Source organism: Lutra lutra, chromosome 9, assembly GCF_902655055.1.
Source record: "Lutra lutra chromosome 9, mLutLut1.2, whole genome shotgun sequence".
Taxonomy (NCBI): domain Eukaryota; kingdom Metazoa; phylum Chordata; class Mammalia; order Carnivora; family Mustelidae; genus Lutra; species Lutra lutra.
This window is the reverse complement of record NC_062286.1, coordinates 40,120,141-40,140,316: the sequence shown is the minus strand read 5'-3', so window position 1 is coordinate 40,140,316 and position 20,176 is coordinate 40,120,141. Positions and strand designations below refer to the sequence as shown.

The following is a 20,176-nucleotide window of genomic DNA, read 5'->3' as shown; positions in this document are numbered from 1 at the left end:
CTTGTTTTCTCTTTTTGTCAAAGCAAGCCAGGGACCCAGGTTCTCTCCAGCAACCATTCTGCGGCCATGCTTGGCAACTGCTGGGGCTTCCTGCAGGGTTCCACTTGTTGCGGAGGGAGCCGGGGCTCCAGCCACAGCCTGCGGGGTCAAATGGCCATGGCCCTCTTAGCCCTACACCCAGCCACTGACTCTTCACTGGTGGCCAAGAAGGCACAAACCCCTGGAGGATTTAGAACAGCGAGGAGCTAACCAAGAATCTCCAGACAGAATCAAAGCTTCCCCTTCTTGGCTGTCTTTTTGGTCTCAAAAGAGGCAGGGATAGGAGCCAAACTCTTGCCAGCAAAAAGGATGCTACTCACCCTAATATATCCTACGGCAGGTGAACAGATTCATGCCAAGAGAAGAGTTCAGAGCGCAGATAACCTACAATCCTGGAGTCAGAAGTCCTGAGTACTATTCATTCATTCATCACATGAACACTTATACGCTCCAACACGTGTTAGCTTGTGCTGAGCACTGAGGACACAATGGTGAATAAAAAAGACTGATCCCTGCTCTCTTGGGGCTTTCAGTCTAGTGGGAAACAGATAAGAGTGTCTTGTATCTTTGGAACTGATGGTCCAGGCAGAAAAACAGAGACTGATCAAAGAACTGCAAAAGACACAGAACAGCAACTAGAGACAAGTGTCAAAACGGGCCTCTGCCAGCCCATGTGGTGCCTTTGTATGCCAGCCCCTTCAACTGGAGGCAGTCCTGCGAGCATGACTAGTGAACAGGGCTTCATTTGAATTTCAGCCCCACCTGCCACCTTGGCCAGATATCTTGTGCTATGTACAACCTGTGCAACAATACTTGGCTGTTCTGCTGTGTACTAATACCATGTCTTTTTATTTTCTTTATTCTACTGCTTTGGCATCTTGGGGCCTTCCTGACTCTGAAGAGACTGTCCCTCCCTGGGTTAGCCAATTCTGAAAGATAGGAAACAACTCGCCCACAAACAAGCCTTTCAAATGTAAACCAACCAATCCAGAACCCATATCCCAACCACCTCCTTTAGGAGCTCTCACACTCTGGCCCACTCTCCAGCTGCTCTAATCACTCCAGGTCCAGGTACCAGCCAACAAGGGACAGCCCCAATACCCCAGAGCCCATAGAAATTATTCAGACTAGTTGGTCCTAAACATGTTTACTCTGCCTTGCCTGTTCCTTCCATGGAAACCACCATAAAGATTCTTGCCCACACTTCCTACCTCTGCTTCTTGACTGACCTCATGCGTGCTGTGCCTCCTGTTTCTAGGGACCTGTGAGTTTAACGATCCGCTCCCTTCATGACAGTCATTCCTGAGTCTGTGCATCTTACCATACCGGATTAAAACAAATCCCGGGTACCCTTAGAACATGATCCTCTGAGGGAAAAGGACACCTGCATTAGTCTGAAGAATCAGAGAAGTAAATTCCTCCCACTCACGCTCTTGCCCCCCCATAACGCAGCTGAAAATAGTGATTTCTGGCAAGTCAGTTCAGAGCCATCAACTCTCACACAGGCTCCCAAATCAGCAGCTCCAGCCACCCTGCTTTCCTCATCGAGGTCCCTGGTCCGCTGCCTTTGGCCTCTGGCAGGCTCTTGCCGAATATTCCCTCTGCAACTCCAGGACACGGTCATGTCAAGACTGCTGAATGTTTCACAGCGATCAGACCAGAGGCTGAAGGAACAGAGGCATGATTTTGCCACACTGGAGCCCTCCACTGATTATTAATGAAGGAAATTTTGTCTTGAAAACAACTATTTACCAGCCCCAAGGGGAAGGCAAATGAATCTAGCAAGCTCAGGCATCAGTACAAGATACACAGTCCCAAGGGATCTATCACACGGCACTGCTTTTGTTGGCTATGTGAAAGATGTTTTTGTAACAGGTAATACATGCATATAGTTTTTAAAAATTCAAATATCCAAAAGAGTATACAACAAAGAGTCTTCTTCGCATCCCAGACTTTTAGTCCCTTTTCCAAAAGCAAAAGCATTATCAGTAGTAGACTTCAGACACCTAAGATAGACAATCACGTGGGTATACGTGACTCATTTAGCAACCCCAAACACACATGGTAATATTCGATAATCCCTTTCCCACACCACACTTCCCCCATCAAGAACACACACACACATATACACACACCCCTAATAGTATACTTTGGGGGATGATCTCGAGCTATCCCTGGAATCATCACCCCAGAACTGGGCCCTTGTGAGGTATCATAAGGGTCTCCCAGTTGAGCCACTCAGACCCTGTTACCCAGAGGCCTAGGGTTCGCTTGGCTCTACCAATGCAATTACCACCAACCAGCTGAAGGTGAAGGAGAAGTCACCTTCACCTGACCTACCACCATCCCAGCCTCACCCAAGAGGCGGAGAAGGACCATGCTTGTTCCTTGATGATAAGTCCTTGAACTGTCCTGACTGCTAGGATATATTTGCCTCTCCAGATACAGGTGCACAGCCCTGGAGTGCATGGGGGAGGTGAAGGCTCCCACCCTTCCGATGGTATACCTTCACATTCCTGAGGGGTAACTGTTTCCTCAGAGGCTTGGACACGTGATGAAATTGCCAAAACACATGCAATTAATGTGCACAGAAAACTTCTGGAAGAACACACAGGTAACTTTTAACAGTCACATCCCTGGGGAGAGAGAATGAAGGCCTGGGGGAGGAAAGCCTCACTTTTTAGTGTACGGTTTCAATTTCATTTTGCCATGTGATACAGTGTTTTGTAAATGTTAAAAAACTAGATGAAATCACCTACGGATGTTGTGAGAGAAGTCACCATCCTCTGTCTCCTGTGACCATATATGACTGCTGTTTACATCAATAGAAAGTTTAAAAGTTAACTATGAAGAGAAAACTGCCCTAGGGGAGTGGTAGAAAGAGGGCAGTGGGGATGAGCGAGGAGGGAGGAAGGGAGGAAGATAAAGGGAAGGGGCCATCTCCAATCCTGGAAGTGAACCAGTGTTAAAGATGCTTCCCAGGAAGCCAGAAGGTACCTCCAGGAAGAACAGAAGCTTCACTCTCTCAATCTCGTTCTCTCTCTCTCTCTCTCTCTCTCATTACAGAGAGTGCAGAGCTGCCAAGCTGGTGTCCATGTCCCTGGAAGGGGGGAAATAGGGCTCTGTCTGTCTGATCAGCCTGTTCTGTGCCATTCCCTGAGCAAGAGGCAGGAGGGAGTGGGAAGACTCTGCCCAAAGACAGCTGTGACCTATAACGCCTTCGGGTTTGCAGAGAAGGAGAAAGCAGGCTGAGGACAGGACCAGACTATGGGCTAAAGCAGGCAGTGAAGGTTCCCAACCTCTTTCTTGCAGAAGATGGACAAGACCCTCACATCCCACACATAAACCGCTGGACAGCTCTTGCTACGCTGGGCCAGCTGAGGCCTCCACACAGATCAGGAAGAGGGGGAGTCTACCTGCACCCACACACAGGCACCCAAACCCCAGGTATCAGAGGCCTTCCGGTGGTTGGAAGAATTTTGGTCCCATGACCTTCTCATCCATATGTTCCCTTCCCATGGCAAAAGGGAACCTGAAGACGTAATTGAGATTATCAGCCAGCTGGCTTTAAAATAGGAAAAGTATATTGGATTATTGCGGGTAGGTCTAATCTAATAACATGATCCCTTAAAAGCAGAAGTTGAGCTCTTTCTCTGGCCAGCAGCAGAAGGCAGAGATTTGAAGCTTGAGAAGGCTCTGACAGGCAATGCGGGCTTGAAGCTGAAGTGGGAGGCACTTGTCAAGGAAATGGGGACCTCAGTATTATAGCCACAAGAAACTGAATTCTGCCTACTCTCCAAATAAGCCTGAAGTGGCATCTCCCCTAGAGTCTCCAGAGAAGAGCTCAGGCTGGCCCACACCCTGACTTTGGCTTCATGGGTCCCTGAGCAGAGGACTCAGTGGATTCTACCTGGACTTCTGACTCACAGAAACTGAAATACTTAATTTCTGTGGTTTTAAAGCTCCTAAACCTGTGACAATTTGTTACAGCAGCAACAGAAAGCTCATACACTCCCCCCAAATCAAAAATCAATCCAGAGATGGCTGATAAGCATTTATTAAATATGAAACTCTGAAGTCCCAGGGCCATGAGTAAAAATATACTCTAATTACCAGGGACACTACACTCATCACTAGACCAGATTTCTACTTGGCCAAGAGCAGTGAGACAGAAATACCAATACCCCTGGAAAAAGCTCCTAAGACTAACACTAGTCCCCCATGATATTTGTGAGGAGGGACAGAAGGACAGCAGAAGGCCACCCAGCACCACACACAGGACACTGTTCAGAGGGAAGGCCGGAGGACATGAGGTGGTGGCCATGATGTTTAACTGATGACACAGTCCTCACTGGGCCTGGCCTGTTTCTCTCATCTCCCCATGGGGTACAGGAACCACCCCCCCAACATGGCTTTACCCAATATGGGGCCTTACTCCTGGTACCAGACCCTGCAGCCTGGGGAAGACAAAGGATGCTCAGCAGAGCTCCTTCTCCACTCCTGGAGACTTAGCCCATCCTGAGTCTGTGGTTTATTGGGGCACATGGCACCAACATTATACATTAGGTAATCCACATTTCTTCTCTACACAATGGCTGAGACACCTATGTCTCCCAGTGGGGATGAAAGCCAGCCTCCTTTCGGGCGAAGACTACACACTAAGGTCTTTAAGACCATTGATCCAAAACAAGATTCACAGAAGTGGTATTCGGGTCTCATTCTTGGCCTATGACATCCCAGAGGGTAAGTTCATACTGAAGTTCTTTGGGTAAGGAGTTTCTCCAAAATGGAAATATTTTTATTATTCTTTCTGATGACAATTGATCATGGTGAAACATTCATACAACACAGCCTAATAAAAAACCAACCCCATGATTCCAAGTTGTAGAAATAAATTTGGTTAACGAATGGGTATTTCTGAACTACTTTTAGGACTATACATTTAGTATACATTCACATGTGGTACAGAGAAAGTTAGGCTCATTAAGGAGCAATAAGATGCTACACATTATCTACAGCCTCTTTCACCTTCGAAGATGCAATATATCGGGGTGCCTGGGTGGCTCAGTGGGTTAAAGCCTATGCCTTCGGCTCAGGTCATGATCCCAGGGTCCTGGGATCGAGCCCCGCATCAGGCTCTCTGCTTAGGAAGGGGCCTGCTTCCTCCTCTCTCTCTCTGCCTGCCTCTCTGACTACTTGTGATCTCTGTCTGTCAAATAAATAAGCAAAATCTTTTTTAAAAAATGCAATATATCAATGCATGGACCTAGCTTATAATTTTTACTTGCTCCATTGCTATAACAGTGGCATTGTTATAAGGAAAAAAATTTTCCATCAAAAGGGGATTGATTAAATTATGGTCTGTCTATACCATGAAATTCCATGCAGCCATGTAAAAAATAGGGAGATCTAGGGTGCCTGGGTGGCTCAGTGGGTTAAAACCTCTGCCTTCGGCTTAGGTCATGATTCCAGGGTCCTGGGATTGAGCCCCGCATTGGGCTCTCTGCTCAGTGGGGAGCCTGCTTCCTCCACTCTCTCTCTCTCTGCCTGCCTCTCTGCCTACTTGTGATCTCTCTGTGTCAAATAAATAAATAAAATCTTTAAAAAAAAGAAAGAAAAAAGTATATATGTGTATATATGTACATACATAAATATGTTAAAAGTATATACAATGGTGAACAGTAGTTATAGTGAGAGTGAATGTGAATGGTGCTTGAGAGAAACCTAGTTTTATTAGTCAAAGGGAAACTTGTGTGTACCGTTTCTTCCCTTTGGTGTTTTGTTTTGTTTTGTTTTGTTTTGTTTTGTTTTGTTTTGATATATAAATGTTTCTTTACCAACTACATTAGTTGGGGAACTTTATTTATTTTGTCCACCATTATATCATTATATTATAAGAACAATACCTGCTCTTATAAGGTCATTGAACAAATATTTACTTGAAGAGCAACTATATAGATTTAATTTATTAAAACTATCCCAGTAAGACTGAGACTGCTTCTAGAAATTTCCTACCTCTCCACTGATACTGGGCAACATCTTCCCTTGAAAAGTCCCATGTCCTGGAGTACTTACCAACAAAGGAAGATGTCGGTGAATGTCTCTGCTGTGGTAAAAAGTGCAAATATAATCCAGTACATCATCCATTTGACCTGTTGAAAGAAAAAACAAAAAAGCTAGTAGATAAGGTCAAGGATAAATGGCTGGCTGCCCAACATCAAGGACAAGAGGCTCAGACAGTGGATGCTGAGGCATGCCCAGGCAGTATATCCTGCATTTGTAACCCATTCTCCCTGTCCTTCCACAGCTTGGTTTCCAGTTGCACTCCAGACTTTGGGGCTGGAGGCAAACAAGCTACTTCCACAAATAACCCAGACTCAAGGTCAAAGTAGATCCTGGTGACAATCTAGGCTTCACATGAGCCAGGGAGACCAGCAGACCAGGAGGGACTCAGGATTCAGTTAGGTCATTTTACCAAGACTAACATCACATTAGTAGACTCTCCAAGTCTTAACAGAGATATACTTTGGAATGACCTTTAATCAGGCCAGACTTTCTGGAATGTGGTCACTTAGGAATGCTTTCCTATGGAAAAGTCTCACATCCCCTCACAGAAACTAGATCCTTTTTTTTTTTTTTTAAATCCCTACCATGTGACCAACCTTATGCATTTCAACTGCCTCTCTCCTCCAGTAGAGCCCTTGGACCCCTGTCTTCCAAACCACTGCAAGTCTTCCACCTGCTTCGTTTCCTGGCTTCTTCCACACCAACTCATCCTATAAACCACCCCTATGCTAATCTTCCCAAATCAAGAATTTACCAGACTACTCCCTGATTTAAAATCTTCCAGCCTGCAGAATAAAGTCCAAATTCCTTAGCCTGCTCCATGTAGTGTCTGGTGATGGTGGAATAAGGCATTTGACTAACCCTCCTGCTAACAATGATAACAAACTCTGAACAAAATATTTAAAAACAACTCCTTGAAGCCACTAGAAAGCTATCAAAAGTTGGTAGAGCTGCGGGTCCATATCTGGGCTCTCTACTCTGTTCCACTGGTCTATGTGTCTGTTTTTGTGCCAGTACCATGCTATCTTGGTGATCACAGCTTTGTAATAAGGCTTGAAATCAGACGATATGATGCCCCCAGTTTTGTTTTTCTTATTCAACATTTCCTTAGCAATTCGGGGTCTCTTCTGATTCCATACAAATTTTAGGATCGTTTGTTCCAGCACTTTGAAAAATGCCGCTCTATGGTCAACTAATCTTCAACAAAGCAGGAAAAAATATACAGTGAAGAAAAGTCTCTTCAATAAAAGACACTGGGAAAATTGGACAGCTATGTATAGAAGAATGAAACTTGACCATTCTCTTACACTATATACAAAGATAAACTCAAAATGGATAAAAGACCTCAACATGAGGCAGGAATCTATCAAAATCCTAGAGGAGAACATATGCAGTAACCTCTTCAACATTGGCCACAGCAACTGCTTTCAAGACATGTCTCCAAAGGCAAAGGAAACAAAAGTAAAAATGAACTTTTGGGACTTCATCAAGATCAAAAGCTCTGCACAGGAAAGGAAACAGTCAACAAAACAAAGAGACAACCCACGGAGTGGGAGAAGATATTCACAAATGATACTACAGACAAAGGGCTGATATCCAGTATCTATAAAGAACTCCTCAAACTCAACACTCAAAAAACAGATAGTCACATCAAAAAATGGGCAGAAGACAAAACAGACACTTCTCCAAAGAAGACATACACATGGCTAACAGGCACATGAAAAAATGTTCATCATCATTAGCCATTGGGGAGATTCAAATCAAAACCACATTGAGATACCACCTTACACCAAGTAGAAGGGCCAAAATCAACAAGATGGTAAACAACAAGTATTGGAAAGGATGTGGAGAAAGGGGAAACCCTCTCACACTGTTGGTGGGAATGCAATTTGGTGCAGCCACTTTGGAAAACAGTATGGAGATTCCTCAAGAAATTAAAAATAGAGCTACCCTATGATCCTGCAATTGCACTACTGGGTATTTACCCCAAAGATACAGATGTAGTGAAAGGAAGGGTCATCTGTACCCCAATGTTCATAGCAGCAATGGCCATAGTAGCCAAACTATGGAAAGAACCAAGATGCCCTTCAACAGACAAATGGATAAAGAAGATATGGTCCATATATACAATGGAATATTATACCTCAATCAGAAAGCATGAATACCCAACATTTGTATCAACATGGACCGGACTGGAGGAGATTATGCTGAGTGAAGTAAGTCAAATAGAGAGAGTCAATTATCATATGGTTTCACTTACTTGTGGAGCATAAGGAATAACACAGAAGACATTGGGAGATGGAGAGGAGAAGGGAGTTGGGGGAAATTGGAGGGGGAAACAAACCATGAGAGATTGTGGACTCTGAGAAACAAACTGAGGGGAGGGGGTAGGGGGTTGGGTGAGCCTGGTAGTAGGTATTATGGAGGGCACGTATTGCATGGAGCACTAGTTGTGGTGTATAAACAATGAATCTTGGAACACTGAAAAAATAAAACTAATTTTTTTTTAAAAGTTGGTAGAAACTGGAAGAAAACCACAGCAGGATAGATCCACATTGATGTGCCTGGGAACAATCCCCAGCCTGCAAATCAGGGACAGACAGAACTCAAAAAGAAACACGTAGTCGTTTTGCCTGCAGAACTGGAGAATGAAGTTTGAGATTGCTAGAGAAGCTAGAAATTAAGAGGGAAAAATCCCAGAGAAGGAAGCTATAAAGGGGAAGGCCCCAAAATCCACATGTAAATTCCCCTTAAGTATTTGCCTGGCCCCTGAGTTGCACAGAATCAGGCAATACTCCAAGGTGGCCGAGAGAAAAAAAAAGTTGGAAAGCTGGAAAAAATTGAGAAGACTAGTATCTTCTCACTGTAGTAGAAACAGAGTTTAGAGTTTGAGTTTTACCAAGTGGAGGAGCTTGGTAAACATCTGGGAATTTTCACTGAAACATCTAAAAGAGCATACCTTAGTAATAAAAATTACATCCCAGGACTAAGAGATCAGCTCTAAGACTAAGGACAAAACTGAAATACTCCTGCCCCAGTAAACATAAAATTTAACTGCCACAAGGTCAAGATGATCTACAGAATTTAACTACCTACTGGAACAAAACTCAACATTCCTTACAAGAATGTAACATAACATTGTAACAAGATTGCAGAATATTAGGTTAATATATAAAAGCCAGGGGCACCGGTCTGGCTCAGTCAGTAGAGCCTCTGACTCTTGACCTCAGGGTTGTGAGTTTGAGCCCCACATTGGGTGTACAGATTACTTAAACATAAAGTCTTAAAAAAGTCAACTGATTTCCTACATATCTGGACATATGGAACTTGAGATTAAAATACCATTTACATTAGCAGCAAAAAAATAAATTACTGAGGAATATATCTAACAAAATATGTAAAAGTTCTATGTGAGGAAAACTATAAACTTTGATGAAGGAAATCAAAGAAGATCTAAACAAATGGAGAGATATTCCATGTTCTTGGATAGAAAGACTCAATATGGTCAACACATCATTTCTTTCTTCCAAAATTAATCTATAGACTCAATGCAATCCACATCAAATGCCAGAATATTCTTTTGTGGATCCCAACAAACTGACTCTAAAGTTTATGTGGAAGGGTGAAAGACCAAGAATAGCCAGTATAATACTGAACAAAAATAAAGTTGTAGGCTTGACGCTATCTCCCTTTAAGACTTAATATAAAGCTACAATAATCAAGACAGTGTTATTGCTGAAGGAATACATACATAGATCTTAGAATAGACAAATAGAGGGGGGTTCCAGGATGGCTCAATCAGTTAAGTGTCTGGCTCTTGATTTTGCCTCAGGTCATGATCTCAGGTTGTGCAATTAAGCCCCACATCAGGCCCTGTACTCAGTGGGAAGTCTGCTTGAGAGTCTCTCTCTCCCTCTCCCGTTGCCCCTTCCTCCACTTTCTCTCTCTCGCTCTCTCATAAATAAATAAATCTTGAAAAAAAAAAGACAAATAGAATAGAGAGCCCAGATATAGATGCCATAATTATAGTCAACTGATCTTTGACAAAGGAGGACAGGCAATTCAATGGAGAAAGAATAGTTTTTTCAACAAATGGTGCTAGAATAACTGGACATCACATGAAATAAATAAATCAGTAAATAAGTAAGAAAATGAGTAAATGAATGACTCTAAACACTGGTCTTACATCCTTCATAAAAATTAACTCAAAATGGATCATAGGCCTAAAAGAAGATACAAAACTATAAAACTTCTAGAAGATAACATAGAAGAAAATCTAAGTGACTTTGGGCTTGGGAATAAGTTTTTTAATACAACAGCAACAGCATGACCCATGTAAGAAAAAAATTGATAAATTGGATTTCATTAAAAGTGAAAACTTCTGCTCTGCAAGACACCGGTAAGAAAATGAAAAGTCAAGCCACAGAACAGAAGAAACTATTTTCAATACATATATCTGATAATTAAATAATATCTGAAATATACAAAGATCTCTTAAACTCTGTAATAAAAACAAACAACCCAATTAAAAACTGGGCAAAAGATCTGAACAGACACCTCACCAAAAAAAAGATATACAGATATAAAACAACTTAATAACAAAGCTTTTGTTATAAAAGCTAAATTTTCTTTTGTCACCACTTAACAAGACACTTATCCTAAGAACACAGGTGCAGATTCAATATTATTTTTCTTGAGAAGGTACAAATACGTTAAAGAATCTACAGGAAAAGATAGACATATAGAGTGAAGAGATGGAGATTTCAAGAGAAAGGAAGCTTTTTAAAAAGATTTTTAAAATTTGGGCGCCTGGGTGGCTCAGTTGGTTGAGCGGCTGCCTTCAGCTCAGGTAGTAATCCCAGACTTCCGGGATCGAGTCCCGCATCGGGCTCCCAGCTCCTTGGGGAGTCTGCTTCTCCCTCTGACCTTCTCCTCTCTCATGCTCTCTCTCACTGATTTAAAAAAAAAAAGATTTTTAAAATTTATTTGGGAGAGAGAGAGAGGGATCATGAGCGGGGTTGGGGGGGTAGAGGGAGAAGCAGACTCCCTGCTGAGCAGGAAGCCCGATCCAGGACCCTGGGATCATGACCTGAGCCAAAGGCAGACACTTAACCAACTGAGCCATCTAGGCACCCAAGAAGGAAACTTTTTAAAATTGTATCCTAAAATCGAAAAACAGAATATTTTATTTTTTTAAAGTTATTGAATGGAATTAAGAGCAGATTGGATGCAAAAAAATTTTTAAAATCTATGAAATTTAAGACAATAAAGTCAATAAAACAGAAATCTAGATTGAAAAAAGTGGAGAGGCTCAATACCCATGGAATAGTATCGAGCAATCTAATATATATGGAATAGGAATTTCACAGGAGAGTAAAAACAAAATGGGACAGAAAAAATTTTTGAACAAATAATGACTGAAAATTTCCAGAACTGATCAAAAATAGCAAATCCACAGGACCAGAGAGTCCAGCAAATCCCAAAGAAGATAAATACAAGAAAACTGCACCAAGGCATATCACAGTAAAATTGCTGAAAAAGAAAGAAAATCTTGAAAGAGAGGGAGGAAAAAACATATTGCATATAGGGAATGACAATAGATGACTTTTCATCAGAAATGACGAATACCAGAAGAAAACAGAATAACATACCTAAAGTGTCAAAAGAAAAAAACATGTCAACCTGGATTTCCATTCCCAGCAAAAATATCTTTCAAAAGAAAAAGCAGTTCTGGTGAATGCCCATTGTCTTTGTAACTCTGAAACATGGGTCTCAACAGATTTACTCAGAGGTCTTCTTCATTCAGAAAAACAAGACTGTCTCTTGGGAGCCACCTTGTTTTAATATGTCAAAAGTAACTGCTGTCTGAGAGACCATGTGCTGCCAAGATTACCTGCAGCAGAACGGGCTCCTTGGCAGGGGGCAAAGAAGGTCTTTCCAACTCTAACTTTCATGGGATGCTGGGGCCCATGACCCAGGAATTCCAAACTGGTTTCCAGATACACTGCCAGAAGCCTGAATTCCTATTCTACTGTCTTTTTCTTTTTAGTATTCAAACCATGCTCTAATATCTTCAATTAAAAACAAAGGATAATGATGAAGAGCCTGAGTGGCTCAGTAGGTTAAGCAACCAACTCCTGGTTTTAGTTCAGGTCATGATCTCATGGGTCAGGAGGTGAAGCCCTGTGATGATCAGGTCAAGGGAGAATGATGGACACTTTTTCATTAAAAAAAATTTTTTTATTTGTTTGACTTTCAGATGGACATGAAACTATCACTTCCTGAAAAGCTCCCCCAACACCACAACTGTGCTGGTTTCCCTCTTGATTTTCTGGCTACTTCTGAAGTTAATCAATTCCTCCACAAGGCTTTGTTCTAGACATTCTCTCTCTCTCTCTCTCTCTTTCTCTCTCTCTCTCTTTTAAGATTTTATTTATTTACTTGAGAGAGAAAGAGTGACAGAAAATGAGAGGGGAGAGGGTCAGAGGGAGAAGCAGACTCCCTGCCGAGCAGGAAGCCTGATGCGGGACTTGATCCCAGGAATCCAGGATCATGACCCGAGCTGAAGGCAGTCACTTAACCAACTGAGCTGCCCAGGCATCCCTAGACATTCTCTTTTAACTCTAGACAAGACATTTTCCCCAGGAAAACTCTGCATTCCTCATCAGCAACCAATCACCAAGTTCTGTCACTTCCACCCTGTTGAACCTATCTTCTTCTCTCCATCCTTTCTGTCATTTACTTACTTCAGACCACCAACATCTCCTATAAAATAGAACTACAGCCTTTAGCTTGGTCTCTAGACCTCTGACCCCTTACTAATCTGTCCTCCATATTCCATTCAGAACGATCTTCTTAAATCTAAATTTGATCATTCTTCTTTCCAAAGTCTTCAACAGTTCCTTAATTGTTTTTAAGATGAGGCCCAAATTCTTTAAATTGGCTTTCAAGTCCTTGCATGAATGAAACCCTAATGATCTCTATAAAAGCTTTCCCCCACACCAATACTTTCTTGAATTTTTCACTCAAGTTAAAAGGAACTTCTTTCAGTTCTCTGAACAATGTACCTTCTTTTGCCTCCAAGAATCAGCCCTCAGATCTCAACCTCAATATCATTTCCTCCAAGAAGTATCTGAAGTTTGGGTAAGTACCTTCTCCTTTCTTCCTCTTATAGTGTCTCATACATGCTCCCTGTCATAACACTTGTTACTCTGCTTTGACAGTACCTGTCTATTCCTATGCTTTCCCTACTAGACTGTAAGCTCTCTGAGAGTGGAGACAAGTTATTCTTACACATCACCGTATCTCTAGTACCTAAAACAATTATTGGCACCTAGTAGGTACTCAAGGGATATGTTCTGAACGACTCAATTAGAATGTTGACATTGTAAATGGGAAAGAAAGGATGGTTTTCACATGTTGAGAAAAGAATATACTTCGGGAAATACTCGTTTAGGTGGCTTTTTGAGAAGAAAGGCAAAATTAGACAGCTTGCAGGGCAACAGATGTTCCCCACAAGGGTCTGCTGAATGGATGGCTGTGTATACATAGGAGGAAAGGGGCTTACTGAAGTCAGGGCACGGTGTGATATGGAACCACTCACACCAGCAAGAGGGTAAAGAAAGAGGCAAGTTAGGGAGAAGAGATTGAGCACCATAAGTCTGAGGGGAGCCTGAGGGTTCAGAACATCCACGAAGAATGTCTAACAGGTCACTGAAAAGATAAGAACAATTCTCAGAAAGGAGGTCAAAACTATGCACAAAGATGAGGGAGCCGTGGTAAAGAGGAGACTTGAAGTGTTCACCTAAAGAAGTTTCTATCTTGCACCCCTCCACTTTAAATACAGTCATGCAGGAGTGTCTGGGTGGCTCAGTGGGTGAAGCCTCTGCCTTCAGCTCAGGTCGTGATCTCAGGGTCCTGGGATCGAGCCCCGCATCGGGCTCTCTGCTCAGCGGGGAGCCTGCTTCCCCCTCTCTCCCTCTCAGCCTGCTTCTGCCTACTTGTGATCTCTCTCTCTCTCTCTGTCAAATAAATAAATAAATAAATACTGTCATGCAGAGAGAAGGGTTTGAGAATGGTTTGCTGACCCCAAGAGGGTAAAGGGAATATGTGACTCAGAGATGGAAACCATAAATAAATTACCAGGAAATGGTTTTCCCCATCATGCCATACAGAAACCAAATAATGCCCATTTTTTACCCCCAAGGTTTGAAATAGAACTTGCCAAGTTTGAGGGATTCTATGTAATGCTTCCTGTCAGATGAGGGGGAGCTTGGGTAGGTGAGCACCCAGGATAGAGAGAGGAAGCTATGGCTGATTTGAGGAGTAATATTCAGGAGCAACGTCAGAGCGGATAGTTGACCGCATGACTGGGAAGTCCCTCTCAGTTGGTCAGGGGCAGGATCCAGGAGTGAGGAGATAGAGAGAAGCCGAGACTCCAAACCACAGCAAGAACAGGGGAGGCAGAGCCTGGAGGCTTTTCATGAACCCCAGAGGTTCGTCAGACTCTTCCCCCAGGGCTCCTGGCAGCCTGCAAAAACCTTCCACGTGGGCTGGGGAGGCAGCAGGTGTAGTTACCTCCCTAGCCTTACCCCCACCTTTGGATCCTCTCCTACGCCAGCCACGCTAATACCACTTAAGTCTTTCATGCTCTCTTTAGCCTCTGAGTCCTGCTCCAGCCTCACAGAGAATCACCTATACCTGTGACTGAGAAGGAAAAAACATGAGCCTGGTTTACAGATGGCTCTGCACCATCTGCCAGGGTGAGCTCAGTGCGGACCGCTGCGCAGTCAGGGGCAGTCCAGAGAGAGCAGCAGAAGCGACAGTCCCCCGCAGGCAGAACTTTGAAGAGCGCACTTATGCCTTGAGGTAATGCCTTTACACTGTCACCAGGTATAGTAACTATATTTTCTTACTTCCTGTGTTCTTGACGCTCTGGCATCTGTGTCTTCACTGGCTGGGGAGAGACTGCCCCTCCTAGGACTAACCAAGTCTTGAGAGAACAAAAGACATGCCCTGCAGCACACCTTTCATAGACAAACGGATCAGTCCAGAGCCCATACTCTTAAACTCCCCCTTTCATGGGGCTCTCACAGGTTGAGCCAATATTCCCCAGCTCTAATCACCCCAGAGCCCGCTAAAGTTATTCAAACTCGTCAATCCTAAACCTGCTTGCACTGCCTAGCCTTGACCTTCCTACAGACACCACAATGCAGAGTGTCACTGCCTCTGACTCCTAACAGACCCAGGTGTTCCCCCATATGGCCCTCCACAGCCTGCTGTACCTCCTCCTTCTGGGAAAACTGTAAGATGTTCTTCCTTCGCGGTAGTCATTTCTGTGTCGGCATGCCCTACCATACCCGATTAAAACAAATCCCAGGTACATTTCAAACCCCAGGTAAGTACTGGCTAGATGGCAAGGTCCTTGGAAGGAACAAGACTGAAGACTGGTGTTGAAGGGGTTTGGGAGGGGCGCCTGGGTGGCTCAGTGGGTTAAGACTCTGCCTTTGGCTCAAGTCATGATCCCAGGGTCCTGGGATCAGGCCCCGCATCGGGCTCTCTGCTCAGCAGGGAGCCTGCTTCCTCCTCTCTCTCTCTCTGCCTGACTCTCTGCCTACTTGTGATCTCTGCCTGTCAAATAAATAAATAAAATCTTAAAAAAAAAAAAAAGAAGGGGTTTGGGAATGACGTGAATAGGCCCATGGAATGTGGACCCATGTGGCGCCGTTCCTGCTCACCACAAGGTCCCCATGGCACAGGAGGCCTTTGGTAATCAAGTAGATGAGGTGACCAGCCCTGTGGATGTCAGCTAGACACCTTCCTCAGGATGACTGTGCATGTCCAACGTGCTCACGTGCCAGCAGCCACGTGGGAGGGACAGAGGGAGCAGGAATCCCTCTCACCAAGGCTGACCTGGCCACAGCCACAGCTCAGAGCCCAAGTCGCCGGCAGTAGCACAAGCATGTCTATGATGATACCATGTCTTATGGCCCCAGCCAGACTCCTTAGAGCAGGCTCATCACACCAGGCCCCTTCCCTCACAGAAGGGGAAGCAGCGTCTTTTCTGAAAGATTCACTGACTCTGCATGTGGACTTGCTTTTCCTGCTGCCATATTTCTGGCAGCATGTAGAGTAAGCTGTGGGCTCAGTGTCCTTTTTATTTTGATGCCTGCCACCCAACACTCCTAACCAAGGACCTTCTTTTACAGGAAAAGAAACCCAAGACAAGAGGCTGAGGGGCTGGGGAGTCACGATCTTACTGTGCCCCCACACACCCGCTGCTCTGAGGCAGCAGACTTTATTTATTTTATTTTTTTAAAGATTTTATTTATTTTTTTTGACAGACAGAGATCACAAGTAGGCAGAGAGGCAGGCAGAGAGAGAGGGGGAAGCGGGCTCCCTGCTGAGCAGAGAGCCCAATGCGGGGCTCGATCCCAGGACCCTGAGATCATGACCTGAGCCGAAGGCAGAAGCTTTAACCCACTGAGCCACCCTGGCGCCCCAGGCAGCGGACTTTAAAGTGTTGCAACAGCTATAGGAGAGTTCCGAAAGAGAGTCGGCTTTCTGGGGTTGAGGCATTGACCTGGAGGATGCAGTTTCTTCCGTGAACCAGGAAGCAACACATGCTTCTGCAGCTTAGCCAGAATCTAAAGGTTCAGGGACCAAGGAACTGAGAGTGGTGTTGCTTATGGGTAAGCCTACTGCCAGCTTTGTGCAACTCCAATTGTGGTTCGTGGACCAGCACCACTGGAATCACCTAGGTGCTTCTTAGAGATGCAGCATCTCAGAACTCACCCCAGACCTAATGGATCAGCACCTGCATTTTAATAAAATCCTCTAGTCATTCTATGTGCACATTGCAGTTTGAGAATCACTGGTCTAACAGACTCACAACATTTTTGTGTTTTACCTTTAAATCTCTGAGTTCTGCTATTTAATTCTTACAGTACCTGAAGGGTGGGTGCTTTCACCAGGGATACAAAATGATTCCAGTGATGTGGAAGCAGAAACGACACTCCTACCTGGCCATTTCAGGACCATGATGTCTCTAGGAAATAGATGTCTATGGGAACTGATCCTGATTACCAGGGGGGAACAGGGTTGCTGCTACACAATGTGGCAGGAAGAAGGGTAGATGGGAATTAAGGAGCCTCTGGAGGGATCTGGGTAGGATCCCTTGTGTGAGTGAGTACCGCCTTGCTCAGAGGTGAGAGTCAATGGATCATCACTACAACCTTATACAGGCAAGACCTTTGCTAAGGCCTCCGGCTCCCCACAAAGGAAGACTCAGGCCAGATCCCTGGGTAAGGAATCCCACTCACTAAAGCTCTAACTGAAGACAAAAAGAACATGAATTAGATGGTAGAAGAGGGAAGTAATAGGAAAAACTGTGAAAGAGTTTAGATGGATGATCTGTAGAATGCTAGATGCTGTCCAGAGCCTCCTTCTGAATTATCTTGCTTCTACAGGTGTCTTGTTTTTCAATATCTTTGAACTATTTTACAACTTTTTAAGTTACAGAAAACTGACTCAATGCAAATGATTCTGTCTAGAGGTGCAAATAAATTTTGTCCAATGGAGGTGCAATTGATCTCCCTACCCTCCTCCAAAATCAGCTAAATATCTATTAACAAATTCATTTAATCATTCCTGATTTCTTAGATACATCTGCTCTTTGGAGTCTCCTTTGAATTTTTTTTTAAACACCTTTATTGGTTCCCTTATTAATTTATGAGTTAAGTAAAACTTTCAACATGTGTCAACTTTATTTTTGTACAAGAGTCATGATTTGACCCTTTTAAAAAATCATCTTTTAACAAAAGACATGAATACCAGCTATGAACTCAAGACTACTTGCATGACTAAGAACTAGAACTTCTATCCATATTTTCTTCCTTTCTGTATCATGTATAGATTTAAATATTTTAACTAGTTTTATTTTTATGTATTCCCATTCTCGCCCTCATATAGCATATGTCTATATACTATAGGGGTATGTCAGTGATGGTTCACTTGACAATTTAATTTTTAGAGTGCTGAATATTAAGATCAGAGCCAGAGGAGGAGAGGTCTTTGCCAGAGATACTGGACTGGTGCTGGATTCAGCTGAAAAAAACTGGATTTACCAAGTACATAAATCATACAGAATTCTTGTTGGAAAGTTTTTTAAAGCCAAAATATGGTCAAAGGAGTGGATGTGGGTGCTGAGCAGCCAAAGATATAACAGATATAATCTATATCTGTATCTATATTTATTTGTTTTTACTACCAACGTCCAATGCCATTTAATTTGGGGACAGTCTTCTAGCATAAGGATCTTTGTGGGAGACAAGGCCAGTTATATAGGCTTAAAAAAGTCAAATGCTTGTATTTAGGATTTTGAATCTGCAGGGAATGTTCCAAAGGCACAGACAGCTGGCAGCCAGTGTCCCTAGTGGGGACCTCCGCAGCAACTTCCTAACCAGAGCCTTCCTGTGATGTGAACTTGGCTGTCACCAAGAGGCTGTCATCTAAGTGAAATGAAACTGTGGAAGCAAGCTCAGAGATGCTACCCTGGCTCTGAAGACGGAGGAAGGGGCAGGAGCCAAGGAACGCAGATGGCCTCAAGGAACTGCAAAAGATAAGGAAATGGATTCTCCCCTAGAGTCTCTAGAAGGAATGTGGCCCTGCCTGATTTTAGCCCAGTGAGACCCATTAGACTTCTGACCTCTAGACTGGGAGATAATATCTTTGTGTGTTTTAAGGCACTAAGTTCATGGTAATTTGTTACAGGGGTAACAGAAAACAAATACGGGAGGCTACTGAAACATTCCAGGAAAAACCTGATAAGAACAACATTTAAGAGAGTGGCAGCACAGGAGGAGAGACCTGGTTTGAAGGACCATTAAGGGGATAGAGATGAAGGACACAGTCAGGAACCAGGGGTGTGTATAGGGTTGGGTGGTGAGGGCCAGACAGAAGCTAAAGGCAATTCCCGGTTTCTCTCTTGGACAAATGGTCAAAACGAGGGAAAGAGGCCAGTAGTAATGGTGAGTGTGAATGTGTGCAAGAGTGCATGTGAGAGTATGTGTGAGTGTGAGAGTGTGTGTGTGTGAGAGAGCATGTGAGTGTAAGAGTGAGAGAACATGTGTGAGAGATAGTGTGTGTGAGACTACGTAAGGGTGAATGAGAGAACGTGAGTGTGAGAAGTGTGTGGGTTATGTAAGCAGGAGAACATGTGTGAGAGAGTGTGGGAGTGGGAGAGCACGTGTGTCTGAATGAGAGAGCGTGTGAGTGTGTGGGAGTGAGAGATGTGTGTGAGAGTGTGAGAGAGTGAGAGCGTATATGAGTGAGAGAGCATGTGAGTGTAGAAGTGTGTGTGGGTGTGTAAGTAGGAGAACATGTGTGAGAGAATATGTGAGTGGAGTGTGTGAGAGCACATGTGAGTGAGTTATGGCTGTGTGAATGAGAAAACGTGTGTGAGAGCACATGAGTGTGAGAAAGTGTTGGAGAGCGTGTGTAAGGGTGCGTGCAAGAGCACGTGAGAGCATGTGTGACAGAGTGAGAGTGTGCGTGCGTGTGAGCAAGTACAGGAAAAGGAGGCAGATCTCTTCTCATACTACTCAGCTCCTTTCTTTCAATTCCATTTTTACCAAGAAACCTTCTAATCTTAACTCTCAAGCTTTCCCTACTGGAAAAAACTCATGCTCACCAGCCAGACACAAACAGCTGCTCTGCCTGTCAGTTATATTTTTCAGTCTAAATTAATGAATTGCCATTTTAGTCCTAAACCAGGCTCTTGTGAGTTTGGTCAGACCAAAACAATTTACCAGGGTCTGATTTCTCCTAGATCAACTGACAGAGTTGAGTTTCTGCCCCTGCAAAGTGGAGTATCAGACCCTGAACCACGGTGACCCCAATTATGCCTCCTTACGTGGCACAGCTTCCCTGCACCCGTGGCTGGAAGGGGTCGAGAGAAAGACTGTGGGAGAGGCTGCCTCCTGCTTTACCCCTGCGCCAAGCCAGTAGAGAATCAGGAGGTTGTGTGCTTGCAACTCAACAGCTACTTATAGTTCACACTGAGATTCCCTCA

The 20,176-nt window shown here is 43.8% G+C and overlaps 1 protein-coding gene across 7 annotated transcripts in view; it reads right to left on the bottom strand.

The window, feature by feature from the left end:
* REEP1 (receptor accessory protein 1) overlaps nucleotides 1-20,176 on the bottom strand; it is a 106,087-nt gene that overhangs the window by 34,589 nt on the left and 51,322 nt on the right. For all 7 annotated transcript variants that reach the window (XR_007130073.1, XM_047745602.1, XM_047745601.1 and 4 more), the window contains exon 3: nucleotides 6,115-6,191. Coding sequence is in view for 6 of the 7 variants with exons in the window: in XM_047745602.1 (XP_047601558.1) it covers nucleotides 6,115-6,191 (77 nt within the window). In the remaining variant the exon portion in view is untranslated. The remainder of the gene's footprint in view (nucleotides 1-6,114; nucleotides 6,192-20,176) is intronic.